At 43.1% G+C, this 20,640-nt stretch overlaps 1 protein-coding gene across 3 annotated transcripts in view; it reads right to left on the reverse strand.

Annotated features, from left to right (window-relative positions):
• Nucleotides 1–20,640, reverse strand: part of znf385a (zinc finger protein 385A) — a 55,272-nt gene that overhangs the window by 9,112 nt on the left and 25,520 nt on the right. For 2 of the 3 annotated variants that reach the window (XM_058643389.1, XM_058643390.1), the window contains exons 2-4: nt 14,623–14,774; nt 9,439–9,549; nt 5,269–5,440 (exon numbers count right to left, since the gene is read on the reverse strand). In XM_058643389.1, the coding sequence (XP_058499372.1) occupies nt 5,269–5,440; nt 9,439–9,549; nt 14,623–14,774 (435 nt within the window). Of the gene's footprint in view, nt 1–5,268; nt 5,441–9,438; nt 9,550–11,845; nt 12,179–14,622; nt 14,775–20,640 lie in introns of those variants that run through there. The other variant, XM_058643391.1, reaches the window with a different exon arrangement.

The raw sequence follows: 20,640 nt of genomic DNA on the forward strand, positions 1-20,640 counted from the left end.
CATGTGGTTTGAGTTAGAATCAAGTGAAAAGCAACAGAGGTTGTTAGCCAGATAGGAGTGAGGGATTTGCTGGAGATCTGCCATACCAAGCCATCACATCCAGTCACCATTACACCTCATACTAGACTGATGCAAACCCCTGGAGGCAACATAACCATAGCCACAATGTAATGTGCTGTGTGTCTCAGCCCAAAAATCACTGCTGTCACTAAGCAACAGTGTTCTTTTTGTCACATTAACTGAAACAAATGAAAAGCATAAAGAAATTCCTTCCAGAGTAGACACATTGCTAAAGAATCCCACTGTCAAAGTTACTTGATTCACCAGATACTTTGTATTTATACTCTAATTTAACATGAATGAGACTGACCTTTGCCTCTGTTAGCTGACCTCACAGCCCAACAGAAGAAGGCATTATTTACGGGGAGAGGTCAGCAAAGGGAGATAATACAGTCCAGATGCTTTACACTTCAGCCTGGTGTGTCTGTCTTGGCTTAATCCACTTCAGGAAATTAAAGCTACATATAGAATGCAGTCCATGGGGAGAGGTTTTGTTGATAAAGCCATGGGATTGATTACAGACCAATTCAAATTCAGACACTGCCATTGTTTGCTGGGACTGTTCTTGTTCAACCCTATTGCATTTGGGATGAACTGTTTTGTATTCTGCAATAGCTTTTTGGAAATATAAAAGGAGTGTGGGTGCAACATTATGCAGTGATCCATAGGCTTTGTCTAATTCAAATGTCAGGTGATAGAAGTGCAATTAAAACCAAGGTAAACAGATTATAAAAGGCTTACAGTTAGGTGCAATAGCTTAAGCAAAAACTACCTGGAGGTTTAGCACAAAACTGCGGCACTGTTGGTATGGCAATTAATAAGGCAGGACCTTTTGTGTGTGTGTGTGTGTGTGTGTGTGAGATCAGGGGTAAGAGTTACTTAGGCAGGATAACTCCATCTGTCACCAGTGCCCTCCCGAGTGCCCATTCTTAATGATTAACGAGCTACGAAATGCAACGCAAAACCTGACCATCATTCATAATGCAGGCGTGTGCCTTTTCCCAGTCTGGCCTACATCTGAACTCTGAGTCTCACATACACATACACACGCGCACACATTAGGTTCATTAGATTCTCATGTCTTTGTGGGTACATTTCATCCAACATAAAAAATAATTTGGGTGAATTCCCTAAAAAAGTGAAGTCCAAAACAAACAACATACTGTATCAGCTCCATGTAACTCAATACTACAGTCACCTCCAAACTATGCAACTCGAGCCCTCACATGAAAGTCATCTGTTTAATTGACCTTGGGTGGGCGTTGTGCGCCCCAGTGCATGTTTGCGTGGACTAAAGAGCGCTGTATTATCATGGTGGTTTTAACAGGGCCCTTCATTAGTGTGGGAGTGTCAGACAACAGAAGGATAAAGAGAATGGGGAAGGAGGGAGAGAGCAGAGTTTCTCTCCAACTAAACAGCTGCCTCTCCTTTGCCCTCAGTCACAGCCAAACCAACAGTACTTTGGGCCAAATACTCCAAAGCCACGAAACGTCTCTTTGGGGACAATACTGACCACAAACTATTTAAGGGCAATAAAACATAAAACATATGACCTGTTCTGGCAGCCATTACGATGAAGAAGCAACAGCAAAATGAAAAAAACAAAAAAACAACTCACATCCCACTCTTTCAGCCTTCAGCAAGGTCATCACGTGTCCTGTTTATGGCCATTATTACTTTGTGTCTATGTTTAGAATAATATGTTCATGAGAACAAATAAATGCAGCGTGAAAGAGAAGGTCACCTCTACTGACCAGCAGGACTGTAATATTGCTGTAATACTGTCATTTTCTAAAAAGAATCCTACATCAAGAAAACTGATCATTCACAGGAAACATCAACAACCAATGCCGCATTTGAGTTTTATTGAGTACCAAATTATTAAACATATTTCATTTTATTTACATGTCACTGTGGTGTTTAAAAGTACAGTGTGATGAAGGTACTTTTGTATTGTGTTGCCGCTGATGTTCACAGGGTGCTGTAACCTGTTCCTGCCTATAGGGGGCGCTTACAGACCACACGGGGCTCTTGAGGGGTAGTGTAGAAGAAGGAGCTAGGTCTGTTGTTGGCGTTTTACCTGCAGCTAACGTTGCTAGCCTGGATTCTCTGTCGTTTTTCACCCAAGTAACTTTTCCACACAGTCTGTGGACACAACAGTCACCTTTGGTCTAAAAAAAAAAAACTTGTTTTGAATAAAAAAAAATCCCGATGCTCTCTGTGTGCTCGGCGCTCCGGAGCGTAATGACAACTCAGTGACACCGCAGCGTCTTCAGGTACGCAATGGCGATAACTCTGGCTTACGTTGGCCAATTTGGGTGATTGACGCCTTGTTTTAATCCTATGAACCAAAATAATAAAGCTCCGGTCTTTGAATGCATGTCAATCACACCATTAGCGCGTCAAAAGGACGCAAATTGACGGACTTTCGCCCTTGTCCAATCAGAACGATCTAATGTCGCACTGTGATGACCAGGCCAAAGCATGCTGGGAGGTGTAGTTCTCCATTCGAAACTGTTTTCAGTATGAGCACGCTTTTAAATCTGGATTCTTGGGTTAAAACAAAAACGCTGGTGGATTATCTTCACAAAACAGGATTGTACAAGAGGATTTGATGCAGCCGTAGCTGCGTCTAGCCTGCCAAACTGAAGAAGAAGGACAAACAGCAAAGGTAAGACAACATTTCTGGTTGTATAAAGCGAGTTGTTGTTTTGCTCTTATTTTGCGGCTGGATCCGTGAATCTTGGTTGTGAAGTGATACAAATTTGGACTCTGTGGAGTCTGCTGTGCAGCAGACACTTTTTGTCATTGGGTACATAATCACACTTTTCAATGTTTACACTGTCACAGTGTTTTCTACTGATCGATTGGTGTTTTAACTGTATTTGGTTTTCAGAAGAATGTTTTTTATGAGCTTTAAGCCGAGTTTTTGAACTTTCGGTGGGTGTGCAGCATGCCTGTGTTTAGTTAGACATGGCTTTATGGCGTGTTTGTTGCTGCGCTATGAGGACCCCTGTACTGGGGGCGTCAGGAAAGAAGAGGCATCTTTCTTAGCTGTTGCTGTTGTGCTGATTGATTTACCACGAATGTCATCTCTTTACAACGTCCTGATTTAACTGATGCATTTATAGCATACATTTAGAAATTCACGGATTTTACCATATTTTATTGTTTGCCTTTTCAGATCACTAACGGTGATTTCATGGCCAGTATCAGACTCATAACGGCATCATATCAGTTCATTCCTGTTGTGTATGTGTGGATAAATGCCTATAAGTGACCTCTTTTAGATTCCACAGCCCAACATGTCAGCTCCACAGATGCTGCATTCCCAGTTAAGGTCATACATAGTTGTTTGCTCCCAGAGTTCTGTCCCCCAGTCATGGAGCAGAGGGACAGGATCACACAGAGGACATACAGTAGACACACACACACACACAAGTATGCAAGCAGGCAGGAAGACCGGCAAGAGAAAAGGTTCCAGGGCCTAAGAATGAGCCTTGGATGGAAAAAGGAATTCTTTCACATGTTGCTACTTTCAGATCTCAATCATCATAGGGTTGTTTTGGCTTCTCGTGTTCTTGGATTTACCCCTGGAAGTTTCACTAATGGCAACTGGCCTGCAGCTGATCTCACATCACCTATGAGGGAGGCTTAGTGAAAAAGGACTTGCTTAGTTGCTACTCTGGGTTCAGCTGGAATAAAACTTGAAGTGTTATTTGTATGGGTGATTTAAAAGTCAAACACAGTGGTTAAACTGTTGCTTTTGCATGTTGCAGTAATTCAGGCCTTCATTGGACCTGAGTTTCATTTCAATTATTCATGTATGCTCTGCGTTCTCATGGCAATAAGGCGGAAATGTCTGGTAAACAGTCAGCAACAGACACCTTTGTAAATGTCACCAAAACATGACTGGTCTATTCATTGCCTTGTGTTTGATCCAAGGACAGCATGGTGACACTGAGGGAATGGAAAAGTGTGGATGGAGGAAGGAGGAGGGCAGAGACAAAGTGTATCCACTCTCGGAATTGCAGCTTGAAATAGGATGATGAGCAAGACAGAAGGAGATTAAATAAGACTGGGACAACAGGGACAGAGCTGCAGACAAATTACTAAAGAAAGAGCTTCATCATGTCCTGTATTCTAATTCTACCAACAGGGAATTATTGCTAATCAAAGTCAGATCAGCTGCTGTCTCTGTTCTTTCTGGCTTATATCCTGGTCTATTAGAATTTTCCACAACGGGGCCATATTTGATTTTGCTCTCATTACTAACACCTTGGACTCAAACACATGGTCTGTTTTGATGTTGTGGTGTTGTAATTCACAATAACTGTCTGAGGACTGTACAAACACACAAAGACAGACACACATGCCAAGAAGCTGCCATGTTACAATGTTCTATGCCAGCTCACCTGCTCACAGTCTTAATAGATCAAACCAGTTTTGCACTGACCAGCTGAACAAAGCATCGCAGTGATTAGAGCGGACTATCAGTACCGATGCTTCTCCTTTCATCTACCTGTCACTCAGAGAACAAGACACCTGAAGTCTGGCTCGTTCCATTGACCAGACAAGATCAGTAACAGGTGACATCAGCGTATCTATCTATAAATGCAAGGAACATCTGTCCGTCTGTAAATCGCAACGGTTCCCTGGGCAGTGCCGACTTTGTTTGGATGAGAAATGCAAGAGAGATTGAGCTGCTTACTACCCGTCTAAGATCTTCCCTCTGGTCAAGTGGTCTCATCAGAGGATAAAACTGATTAACCCACATTTACCATGGAGGTGCATTAAGACAGATAAGAACACACAGCTTAAAAGTTAATCCTCAAATTAAAATCTTAATGCCATTTAATGTGTGTACAATCATAGAATCATAGCACTTATTGCTTTTCTGTCCCACCTTTGAAGGGTCTTCCCCCAGTAGTTTTGGACTATGATATTCTGTCATATTCACATTTGATATTCTGTCATAGTCTGTCATATATTCAGTGTCTTACACAAGACACGCAAGAAGTACTACACACCGCAAAGCTGCAGCGACTTGACTCCTTTGTTATTATTGCAAATTTCCATTTCATTTTATGACAACAGGATAAGCTCCTGCACATAATGCACGGATTGAAATGATTTCTCCTACAATAAAAGTCACACAAGTTATTTATGTTTTCGTTCTACTCCTGGCAGTATTTTCCGCTCTTTCACCTGCTTTGCTGGGTTCGCTGTCTGAGACAGAGCTCAGGGCTCCAGGCGGAGACGGGGAGGTAGGGGGCACAGTATGAGGCTTGTCCCCCTCCTGAGGACGACTCTTGGAGGTTTCGATGCCTTTGACTCTCCTGGCATGGCGATTTCCTTTGTAATGTGCTTCTGCCTGGCTCTAGAAAAAAAAAAAAAATGTGGGGAATGTCAACATGGATGCCAACAGGTGAACAAAAACATTTCAATTTGGATTATACACCCCACACAAGCTTGCCATTGTGATAGCATGTTATTGGATATATTCTATGAGCAGGAGCCAGAGAGTACTGTGGATAAACAGATAGATTACAACATTGGAACAAATAAGCGATGCAGTGAAGGAGACACCTGAGACCCACGCTGTCTGCCCTTCATGTACCATAGCCATCTTATTGTCTGGTTTCAAATTTACCAATACATGATAATGTGTATCTATATTTGGTTCATGTGTTTGTCTACATTAGACATAACTGCTGAGATCAATATGACATCATCTGTAGTATAAACCTCTGCATTCACCCTGACGGCATGAGGCTTTGATTACTACAGGTATGCTGACAGAAATGCCAAAGGGAGACTGAGCTTGGGGTGAGTTGGATGCAATGCTGTCTGCCGTTTATGTTATATACGTGGGTTCTGACCTGTAAGCACTGCGACTGCCTTCGGCTGCACAGGCTCAGACTCTTATATTGGCTCAGACTTCATTTCTTGCCTCTGAAGTGGTCAAAATATAAATATGGATGCTGCCAGGCAGGAGAGACCTCGTCTCTAATATCTCGTGTAAGAAAGATAAAGTGCTGCTTCTGAGTCTGGAGGCTTTTAGATGCTGAAGATCATCCTGCATTCCAGCAAAGTAAAAAAATAAATAATGCAGTGATTTCTCACAGGAGTTGTAGCGGCTATTACAAAAAGCTTACTACACAAGGCTACTAGCTAATGTGTTTGTTCAGAATGTAAACAAACGAGGTGAGTCCTCTGACAGGAGGGAATCTGCCTCTAGTCTGTGTATGTCGGTGTGTCTGCACAGAGGACGACATGGTGGATGAGATGCTTGGTTGCTAGGCGGAGCGGTGACAGAGTGGTGACTGTGAAACAATAACACGGACACGTACATACACTTACAGACACACACACATGCACAAATATGTGGGCAGGTTGCGCTCATGAAACCCCATTTGCTGTTGATCTATTCTTCATTTCCCCTCCTGTAGTCAGTCAGATAGCCCCTTGCTGTCTCCACTGTGACCAGTTGTGTGGAATCCTTTTTGTATCAAGGGTCCAATGAAAACATGATTATCCAGTAGCCGGGTTACAGTTAGTCTTGATCTTGAAGAGTGGCTGACAGCTGCCATACGTGCTGAAAGGCCAGGAGGATTCCACTGACATTTGGGCGTCACACTGACCACACGTCAAGCCAAGGAGGCAGGCGCTGGTGAGTTATGTATGTGAGTCCAGCCCTGTATATTTGCTTTATGTGTGTTCCTGATGGCATCCAGAACATACGCTTGTCTAATGTACTACATGATTCGTGTAAATCATGAAGACAAACCGGGGTGTGACTATAGCCTGTCGGAAGGATATTAAGGAGCTGCTTTGGCAAAGCCTGCAGATCACGGCAGAGAGAGCTGTGGGCAGAAAGAGGGTTGAAAGGGGAGGACAGCTAAAATAAAAATCATCTCCCAGATGAGGAAGTGACTGCAAAGAGATATGGAGCTGTATGGCAAAGCCTCTACAGAGGGTTTCTTCTCCACTCCAATGGAGATCAACTGCCAAGCTGCTGAAAGTCAGCTTGATCTTCTGGAAGGAGAGAGGGAAGGGATGAAGGGAAGATGAATGATGTGTGGTTCCTAGCCAAGGAACTACAAGACAAGGAAGGTGATATAAACTGTTGGACCGCGTCAGAAAGTATATAAAAGAAAGCTGCACCACTAAAGGTCCAAACTAAAGAAATGCTTTCCAGCCTGACTATCATTTTGAGGGAAAGGTTGCAAATGTTACGGCATAGCTACATCTGTAGCTCCAGATGCGACAGAAGAGAGAAAAAAGCCAGAGGAAGTTAATAGTGAGTGATAATAATAGAAATAGACTGCGGGCCAATAGAATGAGGGTGAGTGAAAATGGGGGAGAAAGCAGTCAAGGATAGAGGAAGAGGAAGGATGCATATCAGCCAAATCGTCCTGCAGCACCTGTGACGCTGGTCGATGCAGCGCCAACAGAGCCTGTGATGTCATCAATGCAGCACGCCTCCAAGGTTACTCTGCATACGACCGCCATCCAGCACCATCACACCACCGAGCAACGCAGGGACAGTTGGACACAAATCCTCCTTATCCTCTCCTATCCTTCCCCTTCATGCTTCCTTTCTCCCACTTTCCCATGATGCACTGGGGCAGTCAGAACCAGACACTAATCCATGCCCTTGACAAATGCATCTTATAATAAGTAGTGGCAGGCAATTTTGGGAATTTCCACAGTGTAAATAATGCAGCATGAGCGGGGGGGCAGAAAGAGAGGGGATGGTTGGTGAGAGAGAGAGGCACAGAAGAGAAAGATCAACTGAGATGAATGAGCGATGGCAACATTATGCGTAAAATGAGGGGAGCACAGAGTGGGAACAAGAGGGCAGAGCTAAATCCTTTGAAGACAAATACATTGGTAATGACATTTTCATGGTAGCCCACGTCAGTGTCTTTGACCTAAACCACCACATTGACTCACAGATGGTAGATAAAGACAGAGAAATGTCAAGATCAAGGGCAAAGCATAGACTGGCGAAATGAGGTTTGAGAATCAGAGTTTAATATCATGTAAAAGAGACGGAAGTAAATCTCTGGCATATGGAATCCATTTTTTCTCCTGCCGTGCTTTGTAGGACATCTCAAACTACACACAGCTTGCTGCAACTGACATTGCTCATACATTGCATTATTTTTCTGAGCATACAGTCGTGACAGTGATGTTGACAGCGCGGGGGTCAGAAATGCTCCACTTGAATGAGACCATACAGTATTGTTGTTTTATATAAGGCAACATATAATAGGAAATATAATAGATTCTGTTCCGTATGGTTCTTGATACATTCAATGATTGTTTTGCAACTTTTTTCCCCCAGTAGCTGTTATTCTTTAAAGCATTTTTACTCTGAAGAAAAATAAATTCTATATGGATTTGCTGCATATCCAACAGGACAGGCATACACGTCTCTGTCTAACTGAAGAGACACTGCAGAGAACTGTGTAAAGAGCAAACTCAAGATCACTGCCCTGCAGCTGCCTGACCACATGGAAACCATGATTGTAGACCTGACGAGTATTTATAGCACCGGTCCACTCCTTAATGTTATGTATCGTGGATGAACGTACGCCCTAGACCTGGAGTCTTCACCACTGCCATCATCGGCCAAAGTATACACCGCATACATGACATTTAGCACTGACATTGTCATGTGTCTATCATTCATATATGTCTACAGCAAGAATGAGTTAGCATTCCTACACATAAAATGCATCCACGTTTTCTTTGCTTTCATTAATGTGTCATCAGTCATGAATGTGAGTTGCTCAGGGGCAAAGCTATTAAATTCCCTCCATGAGTTCTAATAAAGTGCACCATATGGACATACAAATAAAACTGCTGCGAGTATTAATTAAATTATGCAAAAGCTTTACAAAAACAACTTGGCACAGTCAATACTTTGGATATTGTTACTTCATGATAAGATTATGTGCAATCTATGGTCCAAATTCTCAAAATCTTAATCTGGCTTTGGCCGTGTAGATGAGCAAGAGAAAATCTCTTGTGGGGTAATGTGGGGAAATAAAACTCCAGTCTCTCTCTCTTTGCCTCTGCAGCAAGTCTTGAAGCTTTGTGCCCCAGAGATTATTGCTCCTACTCCACGCTGTTGTAATACAAATAAATTCCAGTTGGGTCACAACTGCCAAAGCACATTGTCTTTGTCAGCGTCTGCTAGCAGGGGAGCAAATAGCACATAACACATTTAGGAGAAAAATGTGCGTGATTGTGGTGTATGAGGAGCAAATTGCATCATATTTAATGCTGCAACAGAAAGTGAGACATCGTGAGGCATGAAAGGGTGGGATTGCTGTGCACATGGCGGGGCTCATGTTGTTTCTCTACCTCTGAGTTGAAGCGGATTTGGCAGACGTTACAAGAGATGACCGGCCGCTTGGTTTTGACCAGAGGAACTCCAAAGGTGTGGTTGATGACTGCCTTCTGCACCGGGTCCATCTGACAGAAAAATGACAGAAAGAGAAAGAATGAAGCGAGAAGAGAATTTATCCTTGAGCTATAATTCGTACTCCACAGATACTCCAACTCAGGGTGTTGTAACAATATCAGGGTCACGATGCTCTGCACACTAATTCTGATGGAAGAGTGTGAAGAAAAAAGGACCATGCAGTATTTGCCCACACCTGTATATTGGTGGATGAAGAGAAGCACTTAATGAGACAATGTTTCAGGTCTCCATCCAGAGTCCACTGAGTGTTTATGGTCAGCAAATAGTCAACAGTGTTGACAGTATGTTGCCACGACGGAAACACCTGTTACAGCTCACCGAAGCTCAGACTGATGATCCTGCTTCATACTGTTCCTGTGCTAATTGTTTCAGCTCGGACGTCCATGATGCGTGGTATTAAACGCCTTGTGTAATGTGTAAATTTAACCGACTTTCTTTAGCATGAGTCAGTGGCTAAGCCTCCGACTTAAGGCCTTGCCTGTACTAATCTAAAAGGGCTTCGTTCCAGTTATTTATCTGTGTTTGAAGCTGACTTTAACCAGCAAACATTGTTTAAACACCTTGGCATTAGTATGGAGTCATTTGCTGTTTTGGATTTCCACCACAGACAACTGTCTGGCACTGTGTCTGTAGATAGCGCAAGGATAGTTTAGAAGCTGATGTTGTACGGTATGGGTGTGCAAAAGGAATGTAAATAAACAAAATTCCACTCCTTATAAAAAAGTGAGTGTTTTTTTTTGGCTGATTACCAAGCTTATGCTACTTTACACCCAGAGTATATAGTCTCCTGTAATAGTTAACTAGCTCAAGACTCAGTCTGAGGAGTGACGAAGAGTAGAAAAAACCCCTGAAACGTTATTCTTAACCTCAACAATATGAGTTTCTGCACCGCGCTTGTTACTCGGCAACTCTTGAGAAACAGTGTAAACAGTAAAAGAGAGAAGTGGGGAGGAGGCTCAAGACATTTAGCAGGGTCACAGGACAGTACAGAAACACACCATCTGGAGGAGCACATGAGGGGGAGAGGAAGATGAACTGGGACATAAAGAAAGAAGAAAAAATGAGGCATGAGGTTGAGAAAGAGTGTGAGAGAGAGAGAGAGAGGGGCCCATACTGGACATCCTCACATCACACATTCTTATCTCATTTGGCTCTGTTTACTACACTCCTCATTCCATGTGTCCATCTTCTTCTCTCCCCAGGAACAGTCTAAAGTAAATGCTCTGTTGGTGGAGGAGTGGAGGACGGATGTGGTGGTTGATAACTGCAGGGGCAGCTCGATTGTACAAGTAAAGAATAAAGAATATGACACCAGACTATAATTAAAAATATCGATAATCATCTTGGCATCTTCTTTCAACCTATGCCAAATATCGCTTCGGCTCCTTGTTCCTGTGACCCCCTCGTCACGTTGCAGGGGAGAAATTCTCCAGAAAGGCCGGGGTGGAGTAACTGCACATGTGATTCATGGGCTTCTCCCCAGTCAGCTAGTCCTACGCTCAGGGTGGGGTGCGGGTCAGCGATGAACCATCCAGTCGTTTCAGCTGTTAAAGCCTCTCTGCAGCTGCCAGCAAGCCTTTTTGCATGGCTGCTCATACGGCCTCTGACTTGAGAGCTCTCCAAAACATGTCCTCATGAAATAGGAGTGGAGCTCTATGATGTAATTGAACAGGAAGTTTCCAAAACGTAGTCATTTGCTTTTAGTGTTTTTGAGAAAAATCAGTATTCCTATTTAAAATGACCGGCATTTTTCCAGCGTTAATCCGTTCAGTGCATAATATAAATGTTTATTTATCTTGATTGACTTGATTTAATGTCAGTTAGAGCATGGGGCTGTTCGACTTTGGTGAGAGCAAAAGCAGATGTAAATAAATAACTTTTAGCTTTGTGTCGTTTAAACAACAGTGAAGTATTTTGTGGAGAAAGAGCTAAAATAGGATCCAGGCATCTCCTGGCACGATACATTGATTTGCATTTAAACTCACTGACATCCTCTTTTGTGGTGTTTCTTTTTCTTTATCACTCACATTGTCTGAGCTCTTTCTCATCTCCATAATTGTTTTGTTTTTTTCCACTCCTCCTCCAGTGTGTTTGACAGAAACACTATTATAAACAGGGTGTTTTGGAATTGTTGAATTCCATCACAGGGGAACATGTAACCCTTGGGGGGGGGGGACTATCTGGCATAGTCAAGTCTGCCAGATAAAAAAACACCCTTTAAGTTCCACACCATGTCTGAGAAAACAAAACAAACCAGCAAAAGGCGCCACATATTTCTGTACTCACCTTCTTCTCCTCTGTGTCTGTAAAGGCTTGGAGCTGCATTGGTCCAGTGTTTGAGTTACTGGCCAAAGTGATTTTGTTGGTCTCAGCATGTGCGAGACTGGGAGCATGTGCTGCACCTTCCTCACTCATTCAGACTCCTAGTTAGATGTCAGCAACTAGTTGACTCAAAACTCAAAAAAACTACAACAGACAAAAAATAGGACTTGTGCCTAGTGATGCCTCTCTGGCTTACTGTTCCTTTTTTTTTTCTCTAATATCTAACAAGTGTCCTTTTTGTTCAGGGTCTTCTTCCTCTCATCTCAGCTGCTTTCTCTGTGGCTCATGCTTCCCTGTAGTGCATTTCCCCTCTCTGTGTTTTCCAGTTTTCTCCTCCCCTTCTCTCTCGCTCCTTCTCTCTCTCTCCCTCTCCCTCCTTCATGCACGCTCACTCTGCCCAGATGCAGCCAGGATTGTATGTCCGACTAAACTTTTCCCCTCTTTCCCAAGTTCACATCAATTAACAAATGTCAACATTAACCAGGAGCTTTCGTCTCTGCCCATCACGACCCCCAATCGCACATATACTCACTGGTTTCTACAGCGGTTTTAAGACATCCATCGTGTGTGATGTATTTAACTAACTAGTAAGCATCATTACACACAAACCACAGAACTGAAAAAACTCTAAGTCTTACTATGTTTGACAGATCGGCCTGAGTCAGAAACAACAAGTGTGATGACACATCTGACAATGAAAGTGTTATATAAGAGGAGCTGCACTACTGGGGAGCCAGATGTTTAGGAGAATGCAACAGAGGAGAACCAACAGCAGCTCTGATTGAACAAGTCTTGCACATGGCTTTGCACGAAGAGACACCTTCATCAGAAATTCCCGACTATGCAGCGAGTAAAGGTCCACATCAGGGGCAAGCAGTTCAGCTATGAGCTGCGTTAGTGTGCATCTACATCAGGACTAGCTTCTGCAGATAAATAATTCAGCCTCGTCACTATCTAGAGGCATATTGAGAGAGACATGCAGGTAGAGGACAAATCACATTAGAGGACCATTAAAGCTGTGTATGATTTAGGGAGAGGCCATTCCTCTGCTGTGAGTCTCATTAAGGCTGTACATACTCAGCACAGATCACTTATTAACAGAGATATAATAACTAGCTGCCAGCATAGTGCAGGGACATTTCTCATTGTTATTGCTGCTACTATACTGTGCCTTCAATGCAATATTGTGAATATCCATATTTATTACATTGTGTTGGTGGAGGCAGACGCAGCGGAGCATCAAACTTACATCTTTAATGTGAAATAGTTCGCCCTCCATTCACACAGCTCTGTGCGAGGCAGAAATCTGGTTGTTTAAAAATCCTTTTAGCCTTAAAGCCCAGCAAGCCATACAATACTGTCAGTGATGTAAACAGAGGTGCAAACACTCGCTCTTTTAGTCTCTGTCTTCCGGTATGAATGTATGAATGAATTTTTTTTGCATGTTGCAGCTCAGCGCTATATACTCTACAAGCCACAGATGAAACGGCTTCACTCAGACACTTCCAAGTCAAATACCAGCCGATAATGGTGCGTATCAGTCAGTCTCTCCACCGTTGTTTGATTAAATGCAATGCAGTAAAAGCACTTGAGCTCTGTCCATTTTGTAAGTGTTAGTATGCAGTGGAGCTATAAGGTCATAATGCCCTCCAAGCCTCTCCTATGGCCCCATCTCCTGGTCGCCGGGCTGTAAAGCAGCTAATAACACTCACAGCTTCCCTGTGCATGTTCAGATGCAGTTAGTGTTTGGAAGATGACGACTGACAACAGAGGGATCTCAGAGGGATGAGGACTCAGTGGGAACACAATGAAGCAAGTGCAAGCGAGAATGATTGCAGGGTGACGCTTGAAAGATGCAAGAGAGGAAACTGAGGGCCTGCATCATTTTAGCATCTCTATTAATCCGTGTCTGCTGGGTGCACTGCAGTTTTAACATCAGTGCTTCCACTTGCGTCATAGCCCGTGGTGAGCAATTAAAGTAACTGTATCGTTAAAGCGTGTTAAACAGTGGATTCCCGTAACGACCCCTGTCGTACCTCACATGGGTCGAAGTACGTGCCACATATTTCCAATTAGTGCCAGGAGATTGCTGCGTGCTGCGTTGTGCCTCTGCAACCTGCAGCCAAATGTACCAGGCTGACACTGACACTGACACTGCGGTGCAACTGTGATGCAGCACACAGCGCGTCTCGGCACTTCGCCGCATGTACATGCTAAGTTCACTAATTTTACATATTGCTGACAAGGAATGTGTTGACATTCCCTAATGGAGTCTGCAGGGAGGGAGCGCATTATGCTGTGCTGGTAAAATGCCAAATGTCTGCAATCTAATTTAAATTATGAAATGTTAGTCAAAGCCTGGGAAGCAGGAAGATACCGCTCCATTAAAATAAACACCACATCAAAGAAGCTGTGGTATTTGAAAGTAGCATCGCTATAAGGATGGCCGTGGAACTTCTCTATAATTATAAGGTCTTTGATTTAAGGAATAGGAGAAGTGTGTACACAAGATATAATACACTTGTAGAAACGTCCTGCGTTATAGAATGAATTTTCAACGTGGGTATCGCAGCTATTCAACAGTTATAAGGCTTAATAACATGAATTACAGACTCTACAATGACAACCTGTAAAAGTCCTGTATGCAATGCAAGTCTGACAGTTGTAAAAAGAGGCTCCCAGAGTAAAAAAAAAGAGACTGCAGTGTGCGTGGGCTTGTTTGTGTCTGCATCAACTCTCACCGTGCTGAAGTTGTGGAAGAGGCTCATGCTGTGTGGGGGAGGTGGGGTCTCCATGGGGAACTGCAGGAAGGGCTTCATATCTAGGTGGGGCTGGATCATTGTGGGCGTCCGCAGGAACGTCGGCACCGCTCCCCCGACCCGGTTTATGCCTCCTACACACACACACACAAGAAGACAAACAGATTAATATATATACACATAACTGTGTGGACAAAGCAAAGTTATGTGGCACCACAGTGGAGCACAGACACACACTGTGATGAAAAAGCAGGATTTGGGTTAAGTTAAGTTCGCTCCAGTGATTCCTGTGTGTGGACAGACCCTCTGGTTTTTGGTGGCAAGTTTAAGACTGCGGCACCAAAGTGTCGTGGCAAACGCTGGCACGGTCTTTGTGAAGTTTTCATCACCGAAGCAGCCTTTTCATTATACTCAGTCATTCACATCAAATGAAGCAGGAATGCCACGCAGAAGAGAAGAATGCCACAGAGACAGCAGGGATTCCTCCACCTGCCTGCCAGTCTCCTGCCCTGAGAGACATCTGCACCTCCATGATAATGAGTTTCATCTCAGCATGTGTTGCTTTATGTCACCCAGACCCGTGAACCACAGTTGGATTACTTAGTTGCATCTAATTATAAAATGAATGAGTCACAGACTCCTTCCTCTACTTGTGCCTGACACAAACTCCCTGGCTTTGACTGCGTTTGACGGGATAGAAGAACAAAGTCGTTCATGAACTGCAGTGCAAGCATACGCTATATATATCTATATATATACAGTATATACACACACATATAATCTACACAAACACCTGTGCACTATGTCAATGTTTAATTCTCCTACAAAAGCATGCAAAGCTGTCATAATGATTCACGGGTGCTCTTCATCTGCCGTCGCTTCCTCTCCTCCTTATCCCTCCTTGTCTCCTCTTTAACCTCTGTCAGGGATGATAGTGATGGGACCCACACAGCAAAACCCAGTCTCAGTAAGGTCTAAGATTAAGCCTCTTAATATCCACAACTGGATTTCCGCTGCTTTCAAATTCCCCCGAGATTTAGGGCTCTGCCGCTCTCCTTTTTGGGGACTGCTGTGAGCTATACTTTCGCGCTCTGTTTCTTCTCACCGTCGCTCGCTCTTTGTTCCCACCCACATCCCCACTCTCACATATTCATTTGGTCATTATTTGACACGCCTGCAGTCCTCCAAGCTTTATGCTGACAGAATGTGATCTGTAAAATGATATGGCTGCAGTGTGGAGAAATGTAGTGGAAGTATAGATGCAGTCTGAGTGGAAGTGCTGTCTCAGCTGAGGCCCAGCTGACTCCTGCTGCACATCTGTAGAGAAGTATGCATCGTTACCTCACATGTAAGTTCCTGCCACTGAACATCCATCCATAGTCTACCACGACACAGGGCCAAGGTTATTGTAGTTGAAGAAAACTAACAACATAATGAATTTTAAAATTGAAAAAACTTTTTTGTTTACTGAAATAAAAACTGAATTGTATTTTTATAAAACTAAAATTGTAGCAAACATATGCTTAGTTTTCTTCTTTGTATTGAAGAAAACTTATATATGAAACTAATATGAATTAATTTCATATATAATCCTTTTGGGTTCACATGTAATGTATTTACTTTTTCTCTGCCGGCAATTTTGAAAGGTTTATTTATTACAACATGATGTGTCTCATGAGGGTTATTTATTAGTATTATTATTATTGTTATTTATGTTGTTATGTTCAAATGTGTTTGTAGTATGTTTTTAGGCCTAATTTTTTTTACCAAATTGCACACAAAATATATCTTTATTCTCATATACTATATTATATTTGATTCAGGGATGGTTGCTCATCTGTGCTATAAACTTTTAAAATGGCATCTTTTGCTGGGCTTATATGATCACCCTTTCGAATCTTGCACCTGGCGAATACTCCACATTACAAAAAAAATAAAATTAACAAAAAACATTTTTAATATAAAAACTAAAACCAAGCATTTACAAAAAATAAAAAAAAATAGCGAACACACTCTAAAAACTAATTAAAAGTCAAATATAAATGACTAAATAAACTAAATTAAATAATTCAAATTAAATAAAACTAATGAAAAATCTTGATATTATAACCTTGCACAGGGCAAAGGGCAGAGTACACCATGGACAGAGCCAACACACGGTCAATCTGTGTTCGATTAACCTCTGCATGTTTTTGGAATATGGGAGGAAACTGGAGAACCCGGAGAAAACCCACACACAAACATAGGAGGAACATGCAAACCCCATGCAGGACAGGCCATGTTCTGACCGGGTCGGGAACCTCGGTCTTTATGCCGCGAGGCAACAGTGCTAACCACTATGCCTATTGAATCTGAAATTCTATCATGACAACCTTTGAAGGACATTGTGTTTTTTTTGGCATGTCGCTCCAAGTCACACACAAATCTGTGAAGTATGCAGAGCCACACAATTCTCAGAGGTACAAACAAGTGGCTCTCCAGTCAAACCTCAGCCAGTCTTCAGCTGAACTCCACCTAAACCATGTTTGTTGTTATGAGAAAGAATGGGAGGTCATACAGTATCTCCATGACTGATGCACGCAGCTGCTCCTTTGGGGCTGCACCACTAACAACATGACTAATACACTGCCTCCTGGAAGCATTTTTCATGACTCCACTACACCGCATGTCTATGCATCGCCGTGTGTATGTAGCTCTTGTCTAAGCTTGTTTGTGTGTGTGTGTGTGTGTGTGTGTGTGTGCGTGGGTTTGATTTGAAGCGGTAAGTGACGCACCTGCTGAGGTTAACTGGAGTTGCATAGAAGACTCTTAACCTAAGTCTCTACTGCAGCGGCAAGAACAACTGAAGATGACAGTGAACAGAGCTGAGGATCAGACAGGAGAGAGAGGAGCAGTCGTCCTTGAAAAAAAGACTGTTTCTGTGTGTGTGTGTGTGTGTGTGTGCCTAACTCACTGTGTGGCTGCTTTCTTCTCCCAGTGCATAATTACCCCATTAATTTAAACCTCTCTTCTGGGACCTTCTCACAGTGTAAATCAAACAAATTGCTGTATGGCGTAGCAGTGTGCCTGTGCAACCTGCACACTGTTTCCACATATGTGTATTTGTGCAGTGTGTAAGTACATATTTGTATGTGGTCCCGTCAGGCTCTGCTCCGCTCACTGACACAATCTTACATTAGAAGCCAGAGCTAATAAAATAAAGCTTTGACACAATAAAACCACATTACACACAATGTGCACTACTGTGCGCACAACTCAACACACAGCTTGTAACCCCGGTCTTATAATAGCTGCTGCTTCTTTGTTCGGCGAATTAAACAAGCACTTAAGACATTTGGATTCGGGAAATCACCGTGGGCATTTTGTACTGTTTTATGAACTACCTGATTAACTGTTAAAACAATTATGGTCATAATGGCAATCGGTAATGACAAAAACGTTGATCCTGTGAGGACAGAGTGAGAACAAAACACTGTCATTAGCTGTAAAATATGCCGCGTTTCCTCCATCTGTCCTCCTTGCTGGCTTTTGGATCCTGATCTGCCAACAGAGTGACAGACAGGCCAGTCTGAGAGCTGAGGACTAAGGACAGGGATTTGGATGCTGTACAACTGTCTGTCATGCCAAGAATCCTACTAGGCTTGCACAACCCATAATCAGAGCTTTTAAACAGCCTAAAGACTTGCCGTTGCAGCCTATGTTTAAATATGCGTGCAAAAGCTCCCACACTTGTCACGTGTGTTGTCGTTGCATTGCAGTTTGCAGAAAGACATGTAGCAGTCGGAAAGGGAAAAATGGGACAACTGCAGTTGGAGGCAGCGAGAGGGAAGAGAAAATGAAAACTGCTGCAGTATGGAGAGAATGTAAAGAGGAAAGAAAAGAGGGTTACAATTAGAGAGCAGGCGGCACAGAGATCAAAGGAGGGAGTGACTGATTCTCCTATTTAGAATAATTTGCCAGCCTGCGTGGCCCTGATAAACCTGCTACTGGCCACATCACCGCCTCCACTTCAGATTTACATACACTCTAAAAATGTGTATGTGTACTGTGTACAAATACAATAAGTACACTGTTTTTATATTTATTTTGTATGTTTTACGTGTATTATGCCTGCTTCATGATGCATCTTTCCAATAATTACATGAGACAATGTTTTTATGATAGAAAAACTCAATAACAATCAATCAAATCATTTTGTTTAAAATGTTTAAAAATCATTCATGAGATTATTTTCACATTCATGTCAGGTCATTATGTAAATGCAGGATTGTGTTTGACGGGCGCCGGTAGCTCAGTGGTAGAGTGAGTCGTCTTTCCCGGTTCAACTAGTCTACTGATGATGCTGATTTGAACCCTATTTTACTCCTGTTGTGTCAGCACCGTGTGAATGGGTGTGAAAGATGCCTGATAGTAGATGTGCTGTATATGAACGTGTGAGTGAATGGCTGTCAATGGCGAAACTGTCGCGTGAAGCAGCTTGGAGAAAATACAGCCCATTTAACATTTACCATATTCACTGCAGTAGATTCCAAACTCAGCAAAAGAAGCCGACAGAGGAAGAAGCTTATGATTTCCCCACCGGCATCACATATGCTGCAAAACAAAAGGCTGTTTGTCAAATCTGGGCCGAGAGAATCTGTTCATGTCTTGAGATTATCTAACGGGCTGCGTAGGTAGTTGACACTCTGTGTTCAGCCTCCTCTCCCATGGGCGTTGGGTGCATTCAGGAGAGAACAATGACAGCAGGGGTGGTTGGCACATGGCACACATGGACAGACACAGATGTGCCAGGGTGGTTGGCAGCAGAGGAAGGTACAGGGAGGTGGTGAGAGTCAGACTGCCAACTCGACACCTGTCCCCCACACGGCTCACAGAGGCAGGGGTGACATCAAAAACACATGCACGCTTTAGTCCTCGCTGTCAAAAGAACTTGATGGTGGAATTTTTCCAACAGGCACACCGACTCAAAACAGTTGTAAATACAGCACCGGACTGGGATTCATTGATAAAATGACAAGAAAGGCTCTACGGGCCTGAGGAAACCGGACCTTGGCCTGTACAGTCTATGTTGTTGACACACAACATAGAACACCATTAACTCAGATCCAATCAGTTCAGAGGATGATGACTCTGTTCCCACTGACAAAGATAGATAGATAGATACTTTATTCATCTCACAGAGAAATTCACAGTTCAGCAGCTCCAGAATATGTTACACGATAGAAACATAGCTAGAAAGGCTGCCACTCGCGTCGGCGCCGGAAGGCTGACAAAGCCAAAACCTGACTATTTAATAACCACTGAAGCTGACAAATGTCCTGACCAAAACGACTGGCTTATTTTGATTAGTACAATATTTGTGGTGAGGAAAAGCTGTCAAGCTTTCGGCGACACATGTCCGCATGGTTACAGTTTCATATGAGTTGCCGTGTGTGTGCTCCGTCTGTCTGTCCCTCTCCATTTCTCTCGCCATCTCTCTCTCCCTCCTTCTAAATGTGATTCTTGCCTCCTCCATGATCAGCCCAGATTGTATTCTGTGCTGTTTACAGCTGTGCCTGGGACTACAGGAATAGCCAATTCATTTCAGAGGTGGAAGGCCGCGTGATAGAGAGCGGACACGGGGTACAAGAGAGGGGGAGAGAATGAAAATTTGGTTCTGTTCCATTCAATATTCCTGTCCAGTCTGCGGCTCAGCATGACATTGTGCCTCCCGTTTACCTGACTACCAGCGCAATCAACAGGATCACCGGCCTGGACAAAAGCCTTGCTGCAGCGTACAAAGAACACAGGCAAATGCCCTAGGCTCCATGTAGGTTTTGAAACTGGTTTCACTGATGTCCACTCATATGTGCCTTGCTTTATCATCTGTTTGACTCTAAATAAGAACAGGATTCACAAGATTGACATCATGTTCACTTGAAAAAGAGCTGAAACTAGCAAAAGTAAAACACAATATATTTTAGAAATGAAGTAAGAATTGGGCTAATTTTCCAAAATACT

This window comes from Solea solea, chromosome 11 (assembly GCF_958295425.1).
Source record: "Solea solea chromosome 11, fSolSol10.1, whole genome shotgun sequence".
NCBI lineage: Eukaryota > Metazoa > Chordata > Actinopteri > Pleuronectiformes > Soleidae > Solea > Solea solea.